Source organism: Castanea sativa, chromosome 1 (assembly GCF_040712315.1).
Source record: "Castanea sativa cultivar Marrone di Chiusa Pesio chromosome 1, ASM4071231v1".
NCBI lineage: Eukaryota > Viridiplantae > Streptophyta > Magnoliopsida > Fagales > Fagaceae > Castanea > Castanea sativa.
In genome coordinates, this window is record NC_134013.1 from 29,191,977 (window position 1) to 29,210,368 (window position 18,392).

General features: G+C 40.2%; 1 protein-coding gene across 1 annotated transcript; it reads right to left on the reverse strand.

Annotated features, from left to right (window-relative positions):
- Positions 1–13,993: 13,993 nt before the first annotated feature.
- LOC142644415 (uncharacterized) lies at positions 13,994–17,048 on the reverse strand. The gene is made up of 3 exons (XM_075819036.1): positions 16,674–17,048; positions 15,049–15,291; positions 13,994–14,404 (listed from the first exon to the last, which is right to left on the reverse strand). Exons 1-3 carry the CDS (start codon positions 16,919–16,921, stop codon positions 14,368–14,370), a joined length of 528 nt encoding a protein of 175 aa, XP_075675151.1. The 5' UTR covers positions 16,922–17,048; the 3' UTR covers positions 13,994–14,367.
- Between the last annotated feature and the right edge of the window lie 1,344 nt (positions 17,049–18,392).

The following is an 18,392-nucleotide window of genomic DNA, read 5'->3' on the forward strand; positions in this document are numbered from 1 at the left end:
TTTTGAAACTAATTCATTTATTATTTCAATATTTGAAATTGTCAGTACCCTTACAATATCTTAGCCCAATTCTATCAAATCAAGTTTCAAGGTTTGGATGAATCATTAAAAAATAAAATAAAATAAATTGAAATTCACATAAGAATTTTAGACAGAATTTAAGAGTTATACATTGGACCTACTTACAAATCTTAGAAATGTTAACGTTATTTCCGAAATTCAATCTCTCTCTCTCGCTCTCTCGAATTTTTTTTTTTTTTTTAAAAAAAACATTAATCACATCTATACTATACCTCAAAATGATTACTGTAGTCGCACTTAAGATTTTGTGTAATTTTTTATAACAACTAGTCATATCTATGTTATACTTAAAAACAAAACTAGTCAAATTACAATTAGGACTCCTCATAATCACTTATAAACCCAATATCTATTTAGTAAATACTTCAATATGAGACTCAGCACATATTTGCATAACACACATTCAAACAATCCACTTTAATAAATCCGCACATATTTTGATACCCCAAATTGTTGTAGATTTGACTAGATTGAATTGTTTGAATATATGTTGTGCGAGCTTGTGTTGAGTCCTACATTGGAGAAAAAATAAGTTAATCAATCAAAGATTTATAAACAACCATAAGGAGTCTTAATTATAACTAGACTAGTCATTTTAGGGTATAACGCAAATTTGGTTAAACCTTTCCCTTAAATCATTACAAATGGTTTGAGCAGACCTGATAATGTCATTACAAATGATATTAATTAGAGCAAATTTGGTTAGACCTTTTCCTTAAGTCATTACAAATGGTATTAGAGCAAACCTAATAATGTCATGTGGCTTAGGAGCACAACATGGGTAGTCCTAACAAGTGGATTTGATTGGATTTTTTGAGTGTTTATTGTGCATGCATGTACTATGTCTCACATCAGTTAATTTAAAAAATGTGTACTTTAAATTTTTTTTAGTTTGATTTATTTTGAATTTTTAAACTTAATTTAAATTTATTAGTTTAATTTATTTTGGAATTTTGAGACTTAGTTTTGAATGAAATTAGATAATTAGGCCCAATTGTGTAAATTATAATCATTTATTGAATAAAAAGTTAAATAGTTGAATAAAACTCAATTTTTTAGACCTAATTGAATGACTCTAACCCGACAACCCAATCCAAATTGGAGATTTCTCAACCTAAAGTAAGGTTGAGTTGATAAATACCACAAACGTTAACCCAACCTAACCCAACCCCAAATATAAACATATTAAGTTAGTCCTTTTGTAATCTTGTCGTTAATAGAACACCGCGTGACTTTGTAAAATTTGGCCTCGTAAGTAAGAATATAATAATAAGGATATAGAAGGACTCACTTGGTACATATACACTTTTTTTAAGACTAAAGTCTAATATAGAACCTGAGCCAAATTTTATGAACTAAAATAAATCCTTATTCAAATTTTTATGGATAAGACATATTTTTACCTTTTTAAATATAATGTTAATAAGAAGGATAAATTACATTTGATCTTCTTTTTCTTTTTCTTTTTGAGAATTTTTCTTTTTTAATTGTGTAGACCTCAAAATAATATATGAAATGAATAAAAAATATTGCCCTAAACCAAATGGATAACCAAAGTAGAGTAAATTCTAGAAACTCATCAGAGTTTATTTATAAAAATGGAGTAAGAACAAAGTAGGCTTATCGCGACACTAAAGTAGACAAAGTCACCTTTATAAACATATTTCACACAATACGAATTTCAGATGTACTTCCGAAGGGGAAGGGCTATTGCGTTACTGAACGCCGTTATTATATAGATGGCCACTAGAACTGATTAAAATTATTCTAAAACCTATAATGGCGACATTGGCGAGGATTTTTGCCTTTATATTATTATTATTATTATTATTTTAGGATCTTTTGCCGTTAAGCTAAAATACTTGATACAACATCATTTGCAGCAAATGTTTTACAAATTGTTAATGTGAGGAGTTGTTATTAGTAACTGATTTTAGGATCTTTTGCCGTTAAGCTAAAATACTTGACAAAACATGATTTTCACAAAACATTTTTTTACAAATTACTGATGTAGTGAGTAATTATTAGTAAGTAAAAATGTGATGTTAATGATGAGCTTAGACGAGAAACAATAAGAATTAACCACATCAACAGTTTGTAAAATAGTTTATGGTTATAGCATTGCTCTTTTCACAAGGCTTAATTGTTAGCTTTAAAGCTTAGAAATTTTGTCATTTTAACAATCTAACCTATAGTTCACTAGTTTTAAATATAGTTGTTACATAACCTATTGAGTAGAAAATGAGAATAGGAAACGGAAACAGAAGCGAAAGTGCAAAATGTGATTTTCAATTATTTGGTTGAAGTGAAAGGAGAAAGGAAGAAAAACAGGGTGGATATAATTTTCCACTTGACCCCATCATTTTTTTTTCCTTCCAAATTGTGAAGAAAATGGGAAGGGTAATGACATTAAGAAAATTACAAAATTACCCCTCTACTTTTTCTGTTCTTTCACTATTAATAATAAGGGCTTACTAGTAATTTCCTCTCTACTAAACACACATGGTAGAACATACAAACATTTTCTATCTTCACACTTTTCTAAACTCCCAATAATTTCCATCGCCCTGCCAAAGAGAGTAAGAAAGGAGAAAGATAAAATTATAATTTTCTCAAAATAATAATAATAATAATAATAATTATTATTATTATTATTATTATTATTATTATTATTATTATTATTATTATTGTGGGGACTAAAAGGACCTAAGTAAGTATTTGGGCCTTGGGCTTTATTAATGGGCGCTAGTTTGTTTTGGACTAAAAGCCCCCTAGAACTGCAGGTCGGCCCATGAGTCGAGAGTCCGAGGATTTGTCCGAGGACGAATCTCTCCTCGAACAGACCCACGATGACTCTGGGATTCGTCAAAAAGATCAAGGCAGAGTTCTGGAAAAACCGTTGGTTAAAAGGGGGATTTAAGCACCCTCCGGACGCAATGGTGTGAGAAAATATCTCAGAAAAAGGCTGCTACCTCCACATTAAAGACCCTGCTCCTACCTCCCTGGCCACATTAATGGGAAAATGACCCCTGAATAGTAGAAGTCAGCCTTCTTGCTATCGTTTGAAGACTTCTAGAGGGTGGTGGATGAGACAGGTGTCTAATAGGGTGATTTGCGTTACACGTGGATAAAGAGGGAAGAAGAAAAAGTATTTAAGAAGGGAAGAAAGTAAAGAAAAGGGGAGCTAGACAAATATTAAAGACTGTAACCTTTGAAAGAAGAAAGGGAAGTAATATATAAGTTGTCATCGGCTTACGTCCGAGGAGGTTCTTTTTGCCCTGTTTGTCTATTGTTTGCAAATATTGTAATATTCTAGCCTGTTCATCGAGCTTCAAATATCACTAAACTAGATTGCGAGCCTACACTCTACAAATTTCATTGTTTAAGGCTCATTAGGCCTGAGCCCACTAGTGTTGAAGGAACTGGAACACCATGGTAGGCTTAGGCTCACACCATGCAGAATCTCAGGGATCGCAACCTGAGGATCTTTTCGAGCGTCTTGAGCGCCGGAGGGATCGAGAGGGTAGCGTTCACACCGAGTATCCTAGAGTGAGTCATACTCACGGTGGAGGAGACAGTACCACCCGTGAAGATGGTGCCAAAGCCATGCAGAAGGAGATCAATCATCTTAAGAGGAAGTTACGCCGCGTCAGACGGAGGCATTCGCCATCCTCATCTAGTCTTTCTTCAGGGAGATCCCGAGGAAGTAGTTATAGTTCAAGGTCATGGTCGCCCCCTAGCAAAATATCCTCTTGTGAAGAGAATGGCTCACCAGGTCATAGGCACAAGAAGCTCCCCTCTAGGGGCTTGGGGAACGATGCTATGAGCAGGGCGTTGCACCAACTCTCCAAATCACCATTCTCACGTAGGATTGAGAATGGGAGACTCCCCAGAAGGTTCACCCAGCCCACCTTTACCATTTATAATGGTCGGACTGACCCGGTAGAACATGTGAGCCACTTTAACCAGAGAATGGCAGTGCATTCTCACAATGAGACCCTGATGTGCAAAGTCTTCCCTTCTAGCTTAGGACCTGTTGCTATGAGGTGGTTCAACGGTCTGAAATCTGGGTCTGTAGGTTCGTTCGGGGAACTGACTAGAGCATTCGCGTCACGGTTTATTACATGCAGCAGAGTTCCTCGACCGTTGGACTCGTTGTTGTCCATGGCTATGAAGGAGGGCGAGACGTTGAAAGCGTACTCCGACAGGTATTGGGAGCTGTTTAACGAGATAGACGATGATTTTGACGAGATGGCGATCAATACTTTTAAAGTAGGCCTTCCAACCGATCATGACTTGAGGAAGTCCTTGACCAAGAAACCCGTACGGAGTGTACGTCGCCTCATGGACCGTATTGACGAATACAAAAGGGTCGAGGAAGACCAACAGCAGGGGAAGGGTAAGGCGAAGGTTATCCCGCAGGAGAGAAGGGATTTCAGGTCGGACAGATATCACAACAACAAGCCGAGGAGAGATTACTCCGTGCAGTCGGGCTCGGCAGCACCTCAGACAGTTAATACTGTATTCCGAGAACCGGTGCACTAGCTACTGGAGAAGGTCCGTAAGGAACCCTACTTCAGATGGCCCAGTAAGATGGCGGGGGATCCTGCTAGAAGGAACCAGAATCTCTTTTGTCAGTACCATCAAGACGTGGGTCATACTACCGAGAACTGTCGGACCCTCTGGAACCACTTGGAGCAACTTGTCAGCGAAGGAAAATTAAAGCAGCACATGTACCAACCTAGCGGACAGGGCAGTCAGTCTGGCTCGAATAATCAGAGGAATAATTCATCTCGGCCTCCTTTGGGAACGATCAACGTTATCTTCGCTGCGCCTGGCAGGACTAGCTCATGTCCCACCAGGGTGATGGCAGTTTCGTACTCCCAAGACGAGGAGGGGGGCTCTAAGTCGAAAAGATTGAAGTTGAATGTGCCTGTCTTGGGATTTTCAGAGGAAGATAAGGCTGGAACCATCCAACCCCATGACGACGCCCTAGTGGTCACTCTGAGGATAGGGAATTATGATATAAAAAAGGTGATGATTGATCAAGGCAGCGGCGCGGATATCATGTATCCTGACTTGTTCAAGGGGTTGAAGTTGAAATTGGAGGACCTCACCCCTTACGACTCACCGTTAATAAGTTTTGAAAGGAAGACCGTTATACCAAAGGGACAGATTCAGTTGCCCATGCAATTTGGCTCGGAGACAGTTGAGGTGGATTTTATTGTGGTCAATGCATATTCCCCATACACAGCCATCCTTGCCCAGCCCTAGCTGCACGCTCTGGGGGCTGTTTCCTCCACCTTGCATGTTAAGATTAAGTTCCCTTCGGGGGAGTGCATTGAAGAGATTCTCGGCAGCCAATTGATGGTCAAGCAATGCATATCAGCCGCAGTGCTGCATTAGACCGAAGCGTAGTCATCGACCTCGGCTGTGAAAGACTTATAGTAATTAATGACTCTGGATGCGTCCGACGCGGTGACAGCAGAGGAGGCCATATGCGAAGACCTTGAGAAGTTTTTGATATCGGATGATCCCGAAAGGTTCTTCCAGGTTGGGGTATGTTTACCACACCAGGAGAAGATGGAATTGGTGGAGTTTCTAAAGAACAACATCGATGTTTTTGCCTGGGACCCCTATGAGGCTCTGGGTGTTGACCCAAGCTTCATTTGTCATCATTTGAACGTCAATCCTGCTATTCCTCCTAGAAGGAAGCCCCCTCGGCGTTCCCCCAAGGAACATTCTGAAGCCGTTAAAGAGGAGGTGCTCAAGCTCAAGAAGGCTGGAGCTATTAAGGAAGTTTTTTATCCGGAGTGGTTGGCGCATACGGTTGTGGTCAAAAAGAAGAATGGAAAATGGCGAGTATGTGTAGACTTCACAGATTTAAACAAAGTCTGCCCAAAGGACTCGTTCTTGATGCCACGCATCGACCAGCTAGTGGACGCCACCGTCGGACATCCTCGGATGAGTTTTTTGGATGCCTTCTAGAGTTATCACCAAATTCCACTAGCGACAGAAGATCAGGAGAAAACTGCCTTTTTTACTCCAACAGGGAATTATCACTATAAAGTGATGCCATTCGGGTTGAAGAATGCTGGGGCTACTTACCAAAGGATGATGACCAGAATGTTTGAATTGCAGCTGGGAAAGACCATTGAGATATATGTGGATGATATGGTAGTGAAGAGTAAGACGATATCTGCGCACGTGAAAGATTTGGACAACACTTTTCAGGTACTTAGAAAGTACAGGTTGCGTCTTAATGCCTCAAAGTGTTCTTTTGGGGTGAATTCTGGTAAGTTCTTGGGTTATATGGTTACTCATAGAGGGATAGAGGTGAATCCGGCACAGGTCAGAGTCATTCAAACCTTACAGCCACCTCGGAATCCAAAGGAAGTTCAGAAATTAACCGGAATGATCGGTGCTCTCAGCAGGTTCATCTCGCGTTCAGCTGACCGATGCAGGCCTTTCTTCCAACTGTTGAATAAATGGAAGGGGTTCCAATGGTCCAAGGAGTGCGATGTAGCCTTCCAACAACTTAAGGAATATCTTTCCCGGCCACCCATTATATCTCGGCCTGAAGTAGATGAGGTCATATTTGCGTATCTGGCAGTGGCCGTCCACGCGGTCAGCCTGGTCCTCATAAGGGACGACGGTGGGGTGCAAAGACCGGTCTACTACGTCAGCAAGACGCTGAATGACGCCGAGGTGCGTTACCTACTTTTGGAGAAAGCACTTCTTGCCGTAGTTCATGCCACGCGGAGGCTTCCTCATTATTTCCAGTCCCACACCGTTGTAGTTTTGACCTAACTGCCTCTCAAGTCAGTGTTGCGTAGTGCCGACTACTCTGGAAAGGTGGCTAAATGGGGAATTATTTTGGGAGCTTTTGACATCAAATACATGCCACGTACCTCGATGAAGGGCCAGGTTCTTGCAGATTTGGTGGCAGAGTTTGCTGAACCATTATTGGAAGAAACTTTGAAGGAATCACACATGGATGAGAAATCAGTTGGCATGATTACGAACGAAAGACCTTTGACTTGGAACGTATCCGTTGATGGGGCAGCTAACCAGAGAGGGTCTGGCATCGGACTTGTCCTGGTATCCCCCGAAGGGATTGTCTTTGAAAAATCCCTAAGGTTGGCGTTCTCGGCTACTAATAATGAGGCCGAGTACGAAGCAGTCTTGGTCGGCATGAACATGGTACATAGGATGGGCGGAAAGGAAGTTCACATGCTCTCGGATTCTTAGTTAGTGGTCGGCCAGGTGATGGGGACTATGGAGGCTAAGGACCCAAAAATGCAAGAATACTTGACTGAGGTCAAACGTTTACAATCTAAATTCGATTCCTTTATCTTGTCTCATGTTTCTAGAAGTGGAAATACACATGCAGACTCTTTGGCTACCTTAGCGACGTCCTCGGCTCAGGGTTTGCCTAGGATTATCCTTGTCGAAGATTTGCTAGCGCCAGCTCTTACCACTGTTGGTGCAGCCTGGATCCATTTGATAAGGCTTGGACCTAGTTGGATCGATCCTATGATATCTTTTCTGAAAAATGACATTCTTCCCGATGACAAGTCTGAAACAGACAAGATCCGTCGAAAGGCACCGCATTTCTAGTTGTCCAAGGATCAGAAATTGTATAAACGGTCCTTCTCCAGACCATATTTGTTATGCGTGCACCCCCGAATCAACGGAGGCGCTTTTGGAAGAACTGCATGAGGGAATTTATGGGAGCTATACTAGGAGAAGGTCCCTAGCTCATAGGGCCCTGACTCAAGGATATTGGTGGCCCAATATGCAGAGGGAAGCTCAGGACTATGCAAGAAAGTGTGACCAATGCCAGAGGTTCGCTCCTAACATCCATCAGCCTGGAGGAGTCCTTAACCCTCTCTCCAGTCCTTGGCCTTTCGCTCAATGGGGATTGGACATAGTAGGACCATTTTCGAGGGCTGTAGGAAATAAAAGGTGGCTGCTTGTAGGGACCGACTACTTCACCAAATCGGTAGAGGCTGAGCCCTTGACAAATATTAGGGACATCGATTCCAAGAAGTTCATCTGGAAAAACATCATCACCAGATTTGGGGTACCACATACACTCATTTCGGACAATGGCGTTCAATTTGATAGTAGAGCTTTTAGGAAATATTGTGGTGACATGGGCATCATAAATAGATACTCCACTCCAGCTTATCCTCAGGGAAACGGGTAAGCCGAGGCCGTTAACAAGGTTATAGTTAGTGGACTCAAGAAAAGGCTAGACGATGCGAAGGGCAGATGGGTAGAAGAACTACCACACGTTCTATGGACGTACCGAACTACGCCGCGTAGATCCATAGGAGAAATGCCATTCTCTATGACTTATGGGGCCGAGGAAGTGATACCTTTAGAGTCTGGTTTTTCCACATTAAGGACGAGTACTTTTGGCCCAGAAAACAACAACGGCCTCCTGGAGAAGAGCCTAGATTTGGTTGAGGAACGGCAAGAGACAGCTATGGTCCAAATGGCTTATTATCAGCAGAAGCTTAAACGAGGATATGATGCCCATGTGAAGCTCAGGCCACTTGCGCCTGGGGATCTGGTTCTAAGAAAAGTTGTAGGTACTGCTAAAAACCCCGCTTGGGGTAAACTAGGACCGAACTGGAAATGACCATATCGGATTATTTCTGTAGCAGGCATAGGGTCATATCGACTAGTTGATCTAGATGAAAAAGTTGTACAACGCCCGTGGAATGTAAACAACCTTCGAAGGTATTATTATTAATAAAAGGCATATTTGTCGTTTGTGGTTTAAATTATAAATGTATATGGGCTTATCAATTACAACTCTCAAAATATCAAACAGAAACTTGGTAGTGCATGGTCCTCGGACCACATACCTTGTAGAAATTGATATGTTCGAAAATATCAAACAGAAACTTGGTAGTGCATGGTCCTCGGACCACATACCTTGTGAAAATTGATATGTTCTAAAATATCAAACAGTAACTTGGTAATGCATGGTCCTCGGACCACATACCTTGTGGAAATTGATATGTTCCAAAATATCAAACAAACTTGATAATGCATGGTCCTCGGACCACATACCTTGTGGAAATTGATATGTTCAAAAATATCAAACAGAAACTTGGTAGTGCATGGTCCTCGGACCACATACCTTGTGAAAATTGATATGTTCCAAAATATCAAACAGAAACTTGGTAATGCATGGTCCTCGGACCACATACCTTGTGGAAATTGATATGTTCTAAAATATCAAACAGAAACTTGGTAATGCATGGTCCTCGGACCACATACCTTGTGGAAATTGATATGTTCTAAAATATCAAACAGAAACTTGGTAATGCATGGTCCTCGGACCACATACCTTGAGAAAATTGATGTCTTATCATTTGTTAAACAGAACCTTAGTTATGCTGGGTCACAGACCTTCTGCTCTAGAGAAATTAACATCTTAAATTACTATTACTAAATGTCAAACACAAATTTGGTTAAGTACGGTCCTCGGACCACATACTTTGTGGAAATTAATGTCTTATCGTTTATTAAACGGAACCATGGTTAAATAGAATTTTAAGTTATACATCTCCAAGTATCAAGCAGGAATTTGGTAAGATAAGGGTCCTCGGATCCCACACTTTGCTAGAATTAGCGTTCCAGGTTACAAATTCTAAGTATCATATCGGTTTGCAAAATGTGGCACTATTTGCCATCTAAACCAAGTTTGTTTTTGGCAGGTTCTTGAACACTTTATTTTTCAAATTTTTGCAAAGGTTAAATTAGCCTGTCAGGCGTTCGTTATTACTTCGTGCTTGATATACTCCTAAGATGTAGTTTGAGAAGAATTCTTGTGATAAGCACAAAGATAAAATAAATACAAGTCAAGTGAAAATCAAACGAGACTGTCTTTCATTAATTGTTCTGACATACAATACATGCAAAGTCTTAATTACAAAGAGAAAGAAGCCCTAGGATTGGCCCTAATCTTTTGGAGGGAGGTCTTGCTTGCAAGTGCTGGTAGTTTCAGTGTTTTTCAACTCCAACTCAAAGGAAGACAGAACTTGTTTTCCTCTGTCTGCTGTAGTTGTTGGAGGGACAATGGGCTCTACACAATGAATTGGGTCCTTCTCGGCACCCCCATACCCTTCTTTCTCTTTATTGGAACCTGAAGGTTATGTAGGATCCGGAATGGGTTCTGGGATCACAGGAAGGAGAGCAGAAGGAGCTGTCTCAAGGGCAGGTGCGACAGCAGGAGCCTCTTCTATCTCCTGTATGTTAAGGGGAAGCCAAACGTTCTCGGGTTTCCTCAGCTCGGAAGTTGAAGGAACCCCTGCTACGTTTAGGGCTTCGCCCCAGACCTGCTGACAATATTCTCGGCACAAGGCCGCGAACGCCTCTGTCAGCTGGTCTTGTGTTGCCGTCACCCCTTCCTGGTAGCTAGCCTTCTTCGCAGCCTCTAGTGAATCTTTAAAGGTGCGAGCTTCCTTCTTCATCTGTGCAAGCTCCTTCTCCAAGTCAAAGCGTTCCTTCTGCGCTTTGGAGAGCTCATCATCCTTTTGATGAAGAAGCTTGCGCTGCCCCTCCACTTGAGTCCTCATCGCTCTCAGGCTGGCCTCGGCGCCGTCTTTTTCCCTTTTTAGATTGGCCAGCTGAGAGGAGAGTTTCTCGTTTTCTGCGAGGGCCTGGCCTAGGGACTTCTCAGTCTCCATCTGGATCTCCTGCTCCATCCCGGCCTTCTTCCGAGAATCCTCCACAAACTTCTTGGTAGCAAAGACCTCTTGAACAGCCTGTGACAAAGCATCAGAGGGTTAGACATAGGAAGACATTCACTAATAGTCAGATATCAAGAAAAATGAAATGTACATGAGAAGTGAAACTTACCAGGGCTAATTCCCTTTTTAAAGAAAGGAACAGCTGAGACTGGCTCATTTTTTCCAAGGCTTCCATATTCTTGGGCAGCAGAAGAGGACGTTCCAACACCTCGGCCAGATGGTGGGTGTGGCCTTGTTGGAATGCCCTGATGCTGGACTGACAAGAGATTGGTGCTCCGTCCAATCTCAAGTCGGGAGACCAGGTAGCCGGTGCTCGGCGCACTTCGGCCATGTCCCTAATTTCCCCGCTTTCAACTGAACGGGCACGTCCCTTGCCTTTGTCCAGTTTCTGTTGCTAAGCTTGTTGTGGCTGCTGTCTTGGCTTCTTCTGTTTTTCGCCACCAGCCTCCTCGGCCTCCCCCTTTCTTTTCTTCTTAGGCTCTTCAACCGGAGGTTTAGGATCAGCTGGAGGAGGGGGTGGTGGCAAGGACGGAGGAGCTTGGGACCCGCCCGCTCTTTTTTGGGCAACTTTCTCGCCTCTCTTAGTCAAAAGGCCTTGGAGCACGTCCATATCCTCCTCCTCGGAATTGTCATCGGGATGGACAACTATTAAACCTGCAACTCTGGAGGCCTCGGCGGGCTCGTCTTCCTCGTCAGTAAGTATGACAAACTGGCTTCCACAGGGTCTTTCGACGTCCTCGAGTTGGAATTGGTCTATCTCCTCGTCCAATGAGTGCGACGAGGACACTTGCTCCTCGGGGCGGCGGTTGTCCGAGAGTGCGTTGAAAGAGGTATCGCTGCGATTGGTCGCGTGTATATAATGGTGTTGGGATCGTCAAGAATGTCGTGGTCGGCGAGAAAGTGCGGCCTTGCTACGTTTATTCTCTTGCGCCTCCTATCCCCCGCGATAATCGTGTTCTCTATCTCCTAGAAGTCCGAGGATATAGGGTCGTATCCTAGTATTAAGTGAGCCGCTCTTACTTGCAAATCTTCGCTCACAAACACTTCTGAACGGAGGACGCGGTTCAGGTCGGCGATGTTACAGTGGCTCAAACATGGGCGTACGAGCTGTTTGTCTGCGAAAAGCAACACCCGAGGAGACAAATATGGTTAGATTTGTGATAAGCGCAAAAAATCAGAACTGATAGCGCGCAAAAGGGAATAAAACATTTAAAGGGGTTGAGATTGAGTCATGAGGAAGGGAAATTAACTCCTGAGGAGTCACACCTGGATCTCCCCATACGACTGGGCAGTGAGGGCCGTCGTGCCAGTTGCTTGAGGCGATGAGGTAGTCGTCCTTCATGCCTTTGTTGGACTTGGGTAGGCAAGAAATTAACCTAACTACACTAGACCGGGATTTAATGTAATAACCTATGCTTCTAAGTTTGTGGCATTCATACATGAAGACGACATCCTGCCAAGTGAGGTTCAAGCCCATCTGCTCATTTAGAGCATCGACACTTCCTAAGACCCTAAATACATTGGGTGCGCATTGGTCTGGGCACAACCTGTAGTTGCGAAGGTATCCCCTAGTTACGCTTCTCATAGGGAGGGCCATCCCACCTTCTATGAAGGCAATCATAGGAATGATAACCTCTCCCGTCTTCCTAGAACCGCCAACGGCTTCCGCCGGACAATATTTCAAGCCTACGTCACTGGGAATCTGGTATTTGGCCCTAAAGCCTTCCATCCCAGCGGCGGTATCTACCAAACACTTAAACCGACCCATTTAGGAGGAAAGAAAAAAGCAAGTTTGAGAGGGAAAGTAGTTTAGGAGGGAGCCGAGGACAGAATCCGAGAAGAAAGAAGTAAAGAAAGTAAGAACTTACAAAGATTAGTTGTGCGAGTTTCCACGGGTTTCTGGAGAGAAAAGGCGATGAATGATACTTTGATGTGATTAAACTCTGAAGAAATGAATGAAGGTGCGGATTTCCAAGCGTCATGACGTGCGAGAGGCGGCCTCGAAATTGGATTCTTCCCGCCCAAATTTTTGGGGGGCGACACGGGCCGTTAGATGTTCATCTCACCGTTGAACGTGGGGAACATGGTATAACTTATGGTCATAAATGCGCGCGTTCTGGAAATCGAAGCGCCAAACGGCATTTTCTAGGAACGAAATGACCCCCACACGCATGGTGATGTACGAAACGTGTGAAGGGAGCTCTGGTTGGACCAAACTCTATTTTTCTCCTTGAATGAGGAAAAATAAAGTTTTGAGGGGTTATTATGGGGACTAAAAGGACCTAAGTAAGTATTTGGGCCTTGGGCTTTATTAATGAGCGCTAGTTTGTTTTGGACTAAAAGCCCCCTAGAACTGCAGGTTGGCCCATGAGTCGAGAGTCCGAGAATTCGTCCGAGGACGAATCTCTCCTCGGACAGATCCACGATGACCCTGGGATTCGTCAAAAAGATCAAGGCAGAGTTCTGGAAAAACCGTTGGTTAAGAGGGGGATTTAAGCACCCTCCGGACGCAATGGTGTGAGAAAATATCTCAAAAAAAGGCTGCTACCTCCACATTAAAGACCATGCACCTATCTCCCTGGCCGCATTAATGGGGAAATAACCCCTGAATAGTAGAAGTCAGCCTTCTTGCTATTGTTTGAAGACTTCCAGAGGGTAGTGGATGAGACAGGTGTCTAATAGGGTGATTTGCGTTACACGTGGATAAAGAGGGAAGAAGAAGAAGTATTTAAGAATGAAAGAGAGTAAAGAAAAGGAGGGCTAAACAAATATTAAAGACTGTAACCTTTGAAAGAAGAAAATGAAGTAATATATAAGTTGTCATCGGCTTACGTCCGAGGAGGTTCTTTTTGCCATGTTTGTCTATTGTTTGCAAATACTGTAACATTCTAGCCTGTTCATCAAGCTTCGAATATCACTAAACTAGATTGCGAGCCTACACTCTTCAAATTTCATTGTTTAAGGCTCATTGGGCCTGAGCCCACGTGTGTTTTTGGGTCCAGACGCAATTGTGCACTTACAATTATTATTATTATTATTATTCATTGCCTTAATGGTTGTTCATTTTCATTGGTTTATTTGACTCAAAAGATAAGTAAGTAAAAATATAATTTTACCTAAACAAAAGATAAGAAGTCAAGTTTTAAAAAGTCAATACATATACCAAATAAGTTGAACTGATTGACAAAAGGAATCAGCTCCAACTGAGCAGAGAAGTAACAGACCTTTCATACTATTAAGTATATAAGTGTCCATATTGGTATTTGAGAATTCAAAAACAGTGAAATGACCACATTTCAAAAGCCATTACAGAATATTGAATTGTCGGCTTTGAAGAACTAACCCACCGAATCTCATTCCAAATATATTGACATGTTGTGAGGAAAGTAAACATTTCTCCATCCTATCTTTCATATCTTCCTTCAGTGCTTCAACTATAGCTGCAAATGTATCTCCCTCCCACATATTTAAGTGGCCCTGCCTTTGACTTAATCAAAATCCTTTACCACACAAGTTATCTCTTAACTTTACTTGGACCTTGACTTTTCTTGCTGCATGAATATGTGTAACAAGGAGTCAAGGATCAAGGGATTCAGTGCTAAGTAGATTAGAAAGTCATCAATACTTTTCCAAAACAAAGGCATAACACACAGGAATATAAGAATCTTATTTCTATTTTTAACGAATGAGAATCTTATTTTATCAAAACTGAATGATGCACAGCCAATGCAGTTACTTTCACCAATAACCAAACACCTACTTTAAGCTGGAAAGAATACATACAAAGATTCTTCCTTGATCCACGAAATGTGCATAAACTTTCTCTCTTTGTGTGGACTGCGCTAAAACCATTATTCTCAATGACACTTAATAAAAGTAATATATCCACCATTTGGATTGGCAATCCAAGTGTACGGATTTTGATTTGAATTCTATATAAAATATTCTTTCCTCCTGGTCAATATTCTAATTGAAGAGGAAAATGAAGTGACACATGTAGAGTGTCCTAACTTTAACCCAAAATTCCCACTTACAAAAATGTAATCAACCTCTACTAGCAACACAATCCAAATTTCAAATATCTCTAATGCATTTAGATGTAACATAGTCATCTGTAATGACAGTGACAGCATCCAGAGACGTTAAGACCAATTCATAGGAGAGTAAGAAATGTAACAAAACAAAGGAGTCTTACCTTGGCTGAACCTCACCACTAGTCCCCACAGCAGCTCCTCTCCCCCCCCTTCCAAAGGCAACCTCATCCATGCTTTGCCCACGTCTTGTATACCTACCGCCAGATGCCACAAATCCAGGGCAAGGCCTGTAAGCCTTTATTGGCCACCAGCCAAAGCCTGGAAATGTTGCTATCCCACCTTGAATCCTACCCTCACCATTGCATCCATTCTCTATTTCTTCCCTCCCACAGGCCTTACAACCCCTACAGGAAAGTAAGTTTGTTTACAGCACTAGAATTGAACATTGTTCCTATTTATATCACCAATCACAAGAAATCAAAGTTAGAAGTTAAATTTGGACAAAAAGAAACCCCAATAGTGTCCCAATGCTACAATGGTCAAGCCAAAAGGCTTTTCTCCGTATCAAAATTTAAATTTATCAAGTAACAATTCATTGATTCATTAACTAGCACAAGAAAAGAAATTATGTTACCCAAATTACTCTTTAAATGAAGATTGACCTGCATCAGACCAGTTTCTTCCAAAGATCAAGTAACCATTTAAAAGGATTTTTTATGCAAGAGAAACCCTATAGGCCAACTAGAGTTTCCTCTGTAAGAAAAGCTTTCAAAAGCATCAATCAGTAACCTGTTTTGATCATATTATTGGACAAACATGCCTAGTCCAAAACCATCAATTATTATTAGCAAGTATATCTAAACCCAATTGCTATCAAAATTTCACACAACTCTAACACTCAGAATCTTCATCCCTTGACACATAAGTTGCTAAACAACAACAATGACAATCAGGCCTTATTCCAAAAATCTTGGGGTCGCCCACGTGTATTCTTCATAAGTCACTAACGATCTATGAAAAAAAGTCTATGAAATGTGACATTGACAAGCTTCCGCATTTGACCATTAGAATAAAATATAAAAATGCTTTTAGTCACAGCCCCCTTTAACTCAAATTACTTCCTCATACCTAGTGCAACAATTTGCCTCATCCGTATTTAATCAACTCCATTTATTTTACCCATTAATTAGACCGCTGAATTGAACAATCATACTAATAATTAAAACTGAGTTTCCAATTTGCAGTTGATAATAAGGGAAGTGTTTGTAAATTTGTAGAGTATAGTTCATATCAAAATACGAGTTTAACTTGGTGTAACTTACTCTAATCAAATATATGGATAAAATGTGTTTTGAAACCAACCCAGCAAAAGACCCAAATATCACTCAAAATGAGCCTCATGCAACAATTTGGCTTTTAAAGTATAATTCGCCTCAACATATGAGTTTTTCTCCCAAAAAACAAAACCCCTCAACATATATGAGCTTAACTTTTTGTAAATGTTGTGTACAAAATTGTTCTTAACCCAACCCAACCCAACAAATACACTAAAATGAGCCTCTTGCAACAATTTTGCTTAGATGAGATGAGTATAATTCTTAGGACAAAACCATAACACTAAATAAAAACCCAAAACTTGGGCCTTTTTTTTCACTTTCCTATGGCTTTCTTAGAGACTCGAAGAAACAAGCTTTAGGAAGATAATTGGTAATGATTTTCCCAGTTAAAGAATTTATCAATATCCAAACTGGGTTGGCTGGAATTCAAAATAAGAAAGTTGTAGTACCTCAGAGGGAGCTTGTCAGTGTCATTGGTGGCAGATTCTGACTGTACAGGAAGTGAATCAGGTGGTGGAGGAGGAAGGCCTTCTTCTACAACAGAAGTTGAAGAAGAGCAGTGAAGGATGGTGAGCTTAGATGGGTATCTAATGGAAGTAGTTGCCGAGCCATGCAACCATGTGTTGCTGCTAATGTTTGGACGTTGAGAGAGTAAGCTCTGATGAGGTGCTGGAACTGAGACTAGAGCAATTCCCATCCTCTCTCTCTCTCTCTCTCTCTCTCTCTCTGTGTCTGAGTGAACAGGGAGAGGATTGGATAATAACTACTAAACCTTTGTTTTGTTTCAAACGTAAGGCCCAGAGAGGGTGGAGTCAGTAAGGAAACTAAGATCACATATTTATCAATTACCCATTATTGTAATGTATTTCTAAAACGATTTTGTCAATGGATGCTGAAAGTGAATGGATTGTTAATGAACTATTTTTGAAAAAAAAAATTATGAGAAAAGAAAAAAAATTAATTTTTTTTTACAGTTTCTTTTTTATAAAAATAATATTAAAATAGTCTATTAACTAATACCGTAAACTAAAGGCACATTAATCAAACTCTATCTCTAATACCCATGAACAAAATTTTCTTGGCATCTTCATCTCCATATCAGTTATCATAAATATCATAATTAATGTATGATAAATATAGTGTTTGTAATTATTTTAAAAAAAAGTTTGGTGCTTGTGATGAATTCTTATGAAAGTAATATAAATGTTGTTTAATTCTATTTTGATGGCCATTTTGGTTTGTCCATTAAAACATAATATTTTGATATTGGTCTATTTCAAACTATCGGTTTGGCCCTTTGGGGTTACTCTATACATACAAAAAAATTAGACCTAATTCTTCGGCAAATAGTGTTCTATCATATCATGTATTTATTCACAATCATAATATAATACACATTCTTAATAACATGATTAACATCATTATAGAAATAAATTAAGGAAATATGTTATTAATGAAAAATAAAAGAAAAAGGAAACAAGTCATACATGAGTTAAGTAATGAAAAAAAAAATTATTAAAAAAAATGAAATAAAGCTTTGTTCAAATTCCAACTGAAATCATGGTACTGATAAGAATTTAGCATAATGGGACCAAATTGGCTAAATGGTATAAGGAGTGATGCATACCAGTAAACTAATTAAAATGAAAATTTTCAGTCGAAATAGAATGAATTTGATAGCAATGAGTGATATTGCTCCCATTGTATTTTTCCACCATAATAAATTGCAAGAAAGATTGTGAAAATAATTATTCTCCTAGCATTACTCTCTCTAATATCTCTACATTCATTCTTCTTTATATATATATATATATACATTCATGATAGCTAAAATTGAAAACCTACATAAAATTGGTGGACGGGTCTCTCACATTAAAATCTATAAAGGAATTGAGAATTGTAAGATTTTACTTTTCATAAAAAATAAAATGATGAATCTTCTTTAATAGAAAATAAGAATGATAATCTACAATAAATCAAATATATTTTATATAGAGATAAAAGCATATGTTATAAAATATACTAAAGTTTTTAATTATAAAACATTTTAACAATAGCTTCTCAAAAAAAAAAAACATTTTAACAATAACATCGTTGAAAACATGAATTTAATAATAAAAAATTTTAAATTAATTAATCATTAAATTGTGTGTGTATATATATAAAAT

Bases quoted from the DNA above. Each gene is read 5' to 3' on its own strand.
- LOC142644415 (XM_075819036.1), bottom strand. From the start codon at position 16,921: ATGGGAATTGCTCTAGTCTCAGTTCCAGCACCTCATCAGAGCTTACTC. The intron at 15,292-16,673 runs GTACTACAACTT...ACTTTCCTGTAG, and splicing joins ACTGACAAGCTCCCTCTGAG to GGGTTGTAAGGCCTGTGGGA. The intron at 14,405-15,048 runs GTAAGACTCCTT...ATATTCATGCAG, and splicing joins AGTGGTGAGGTTCAGCCAAG to CAAGAAAAGTCAAGGTCCAA.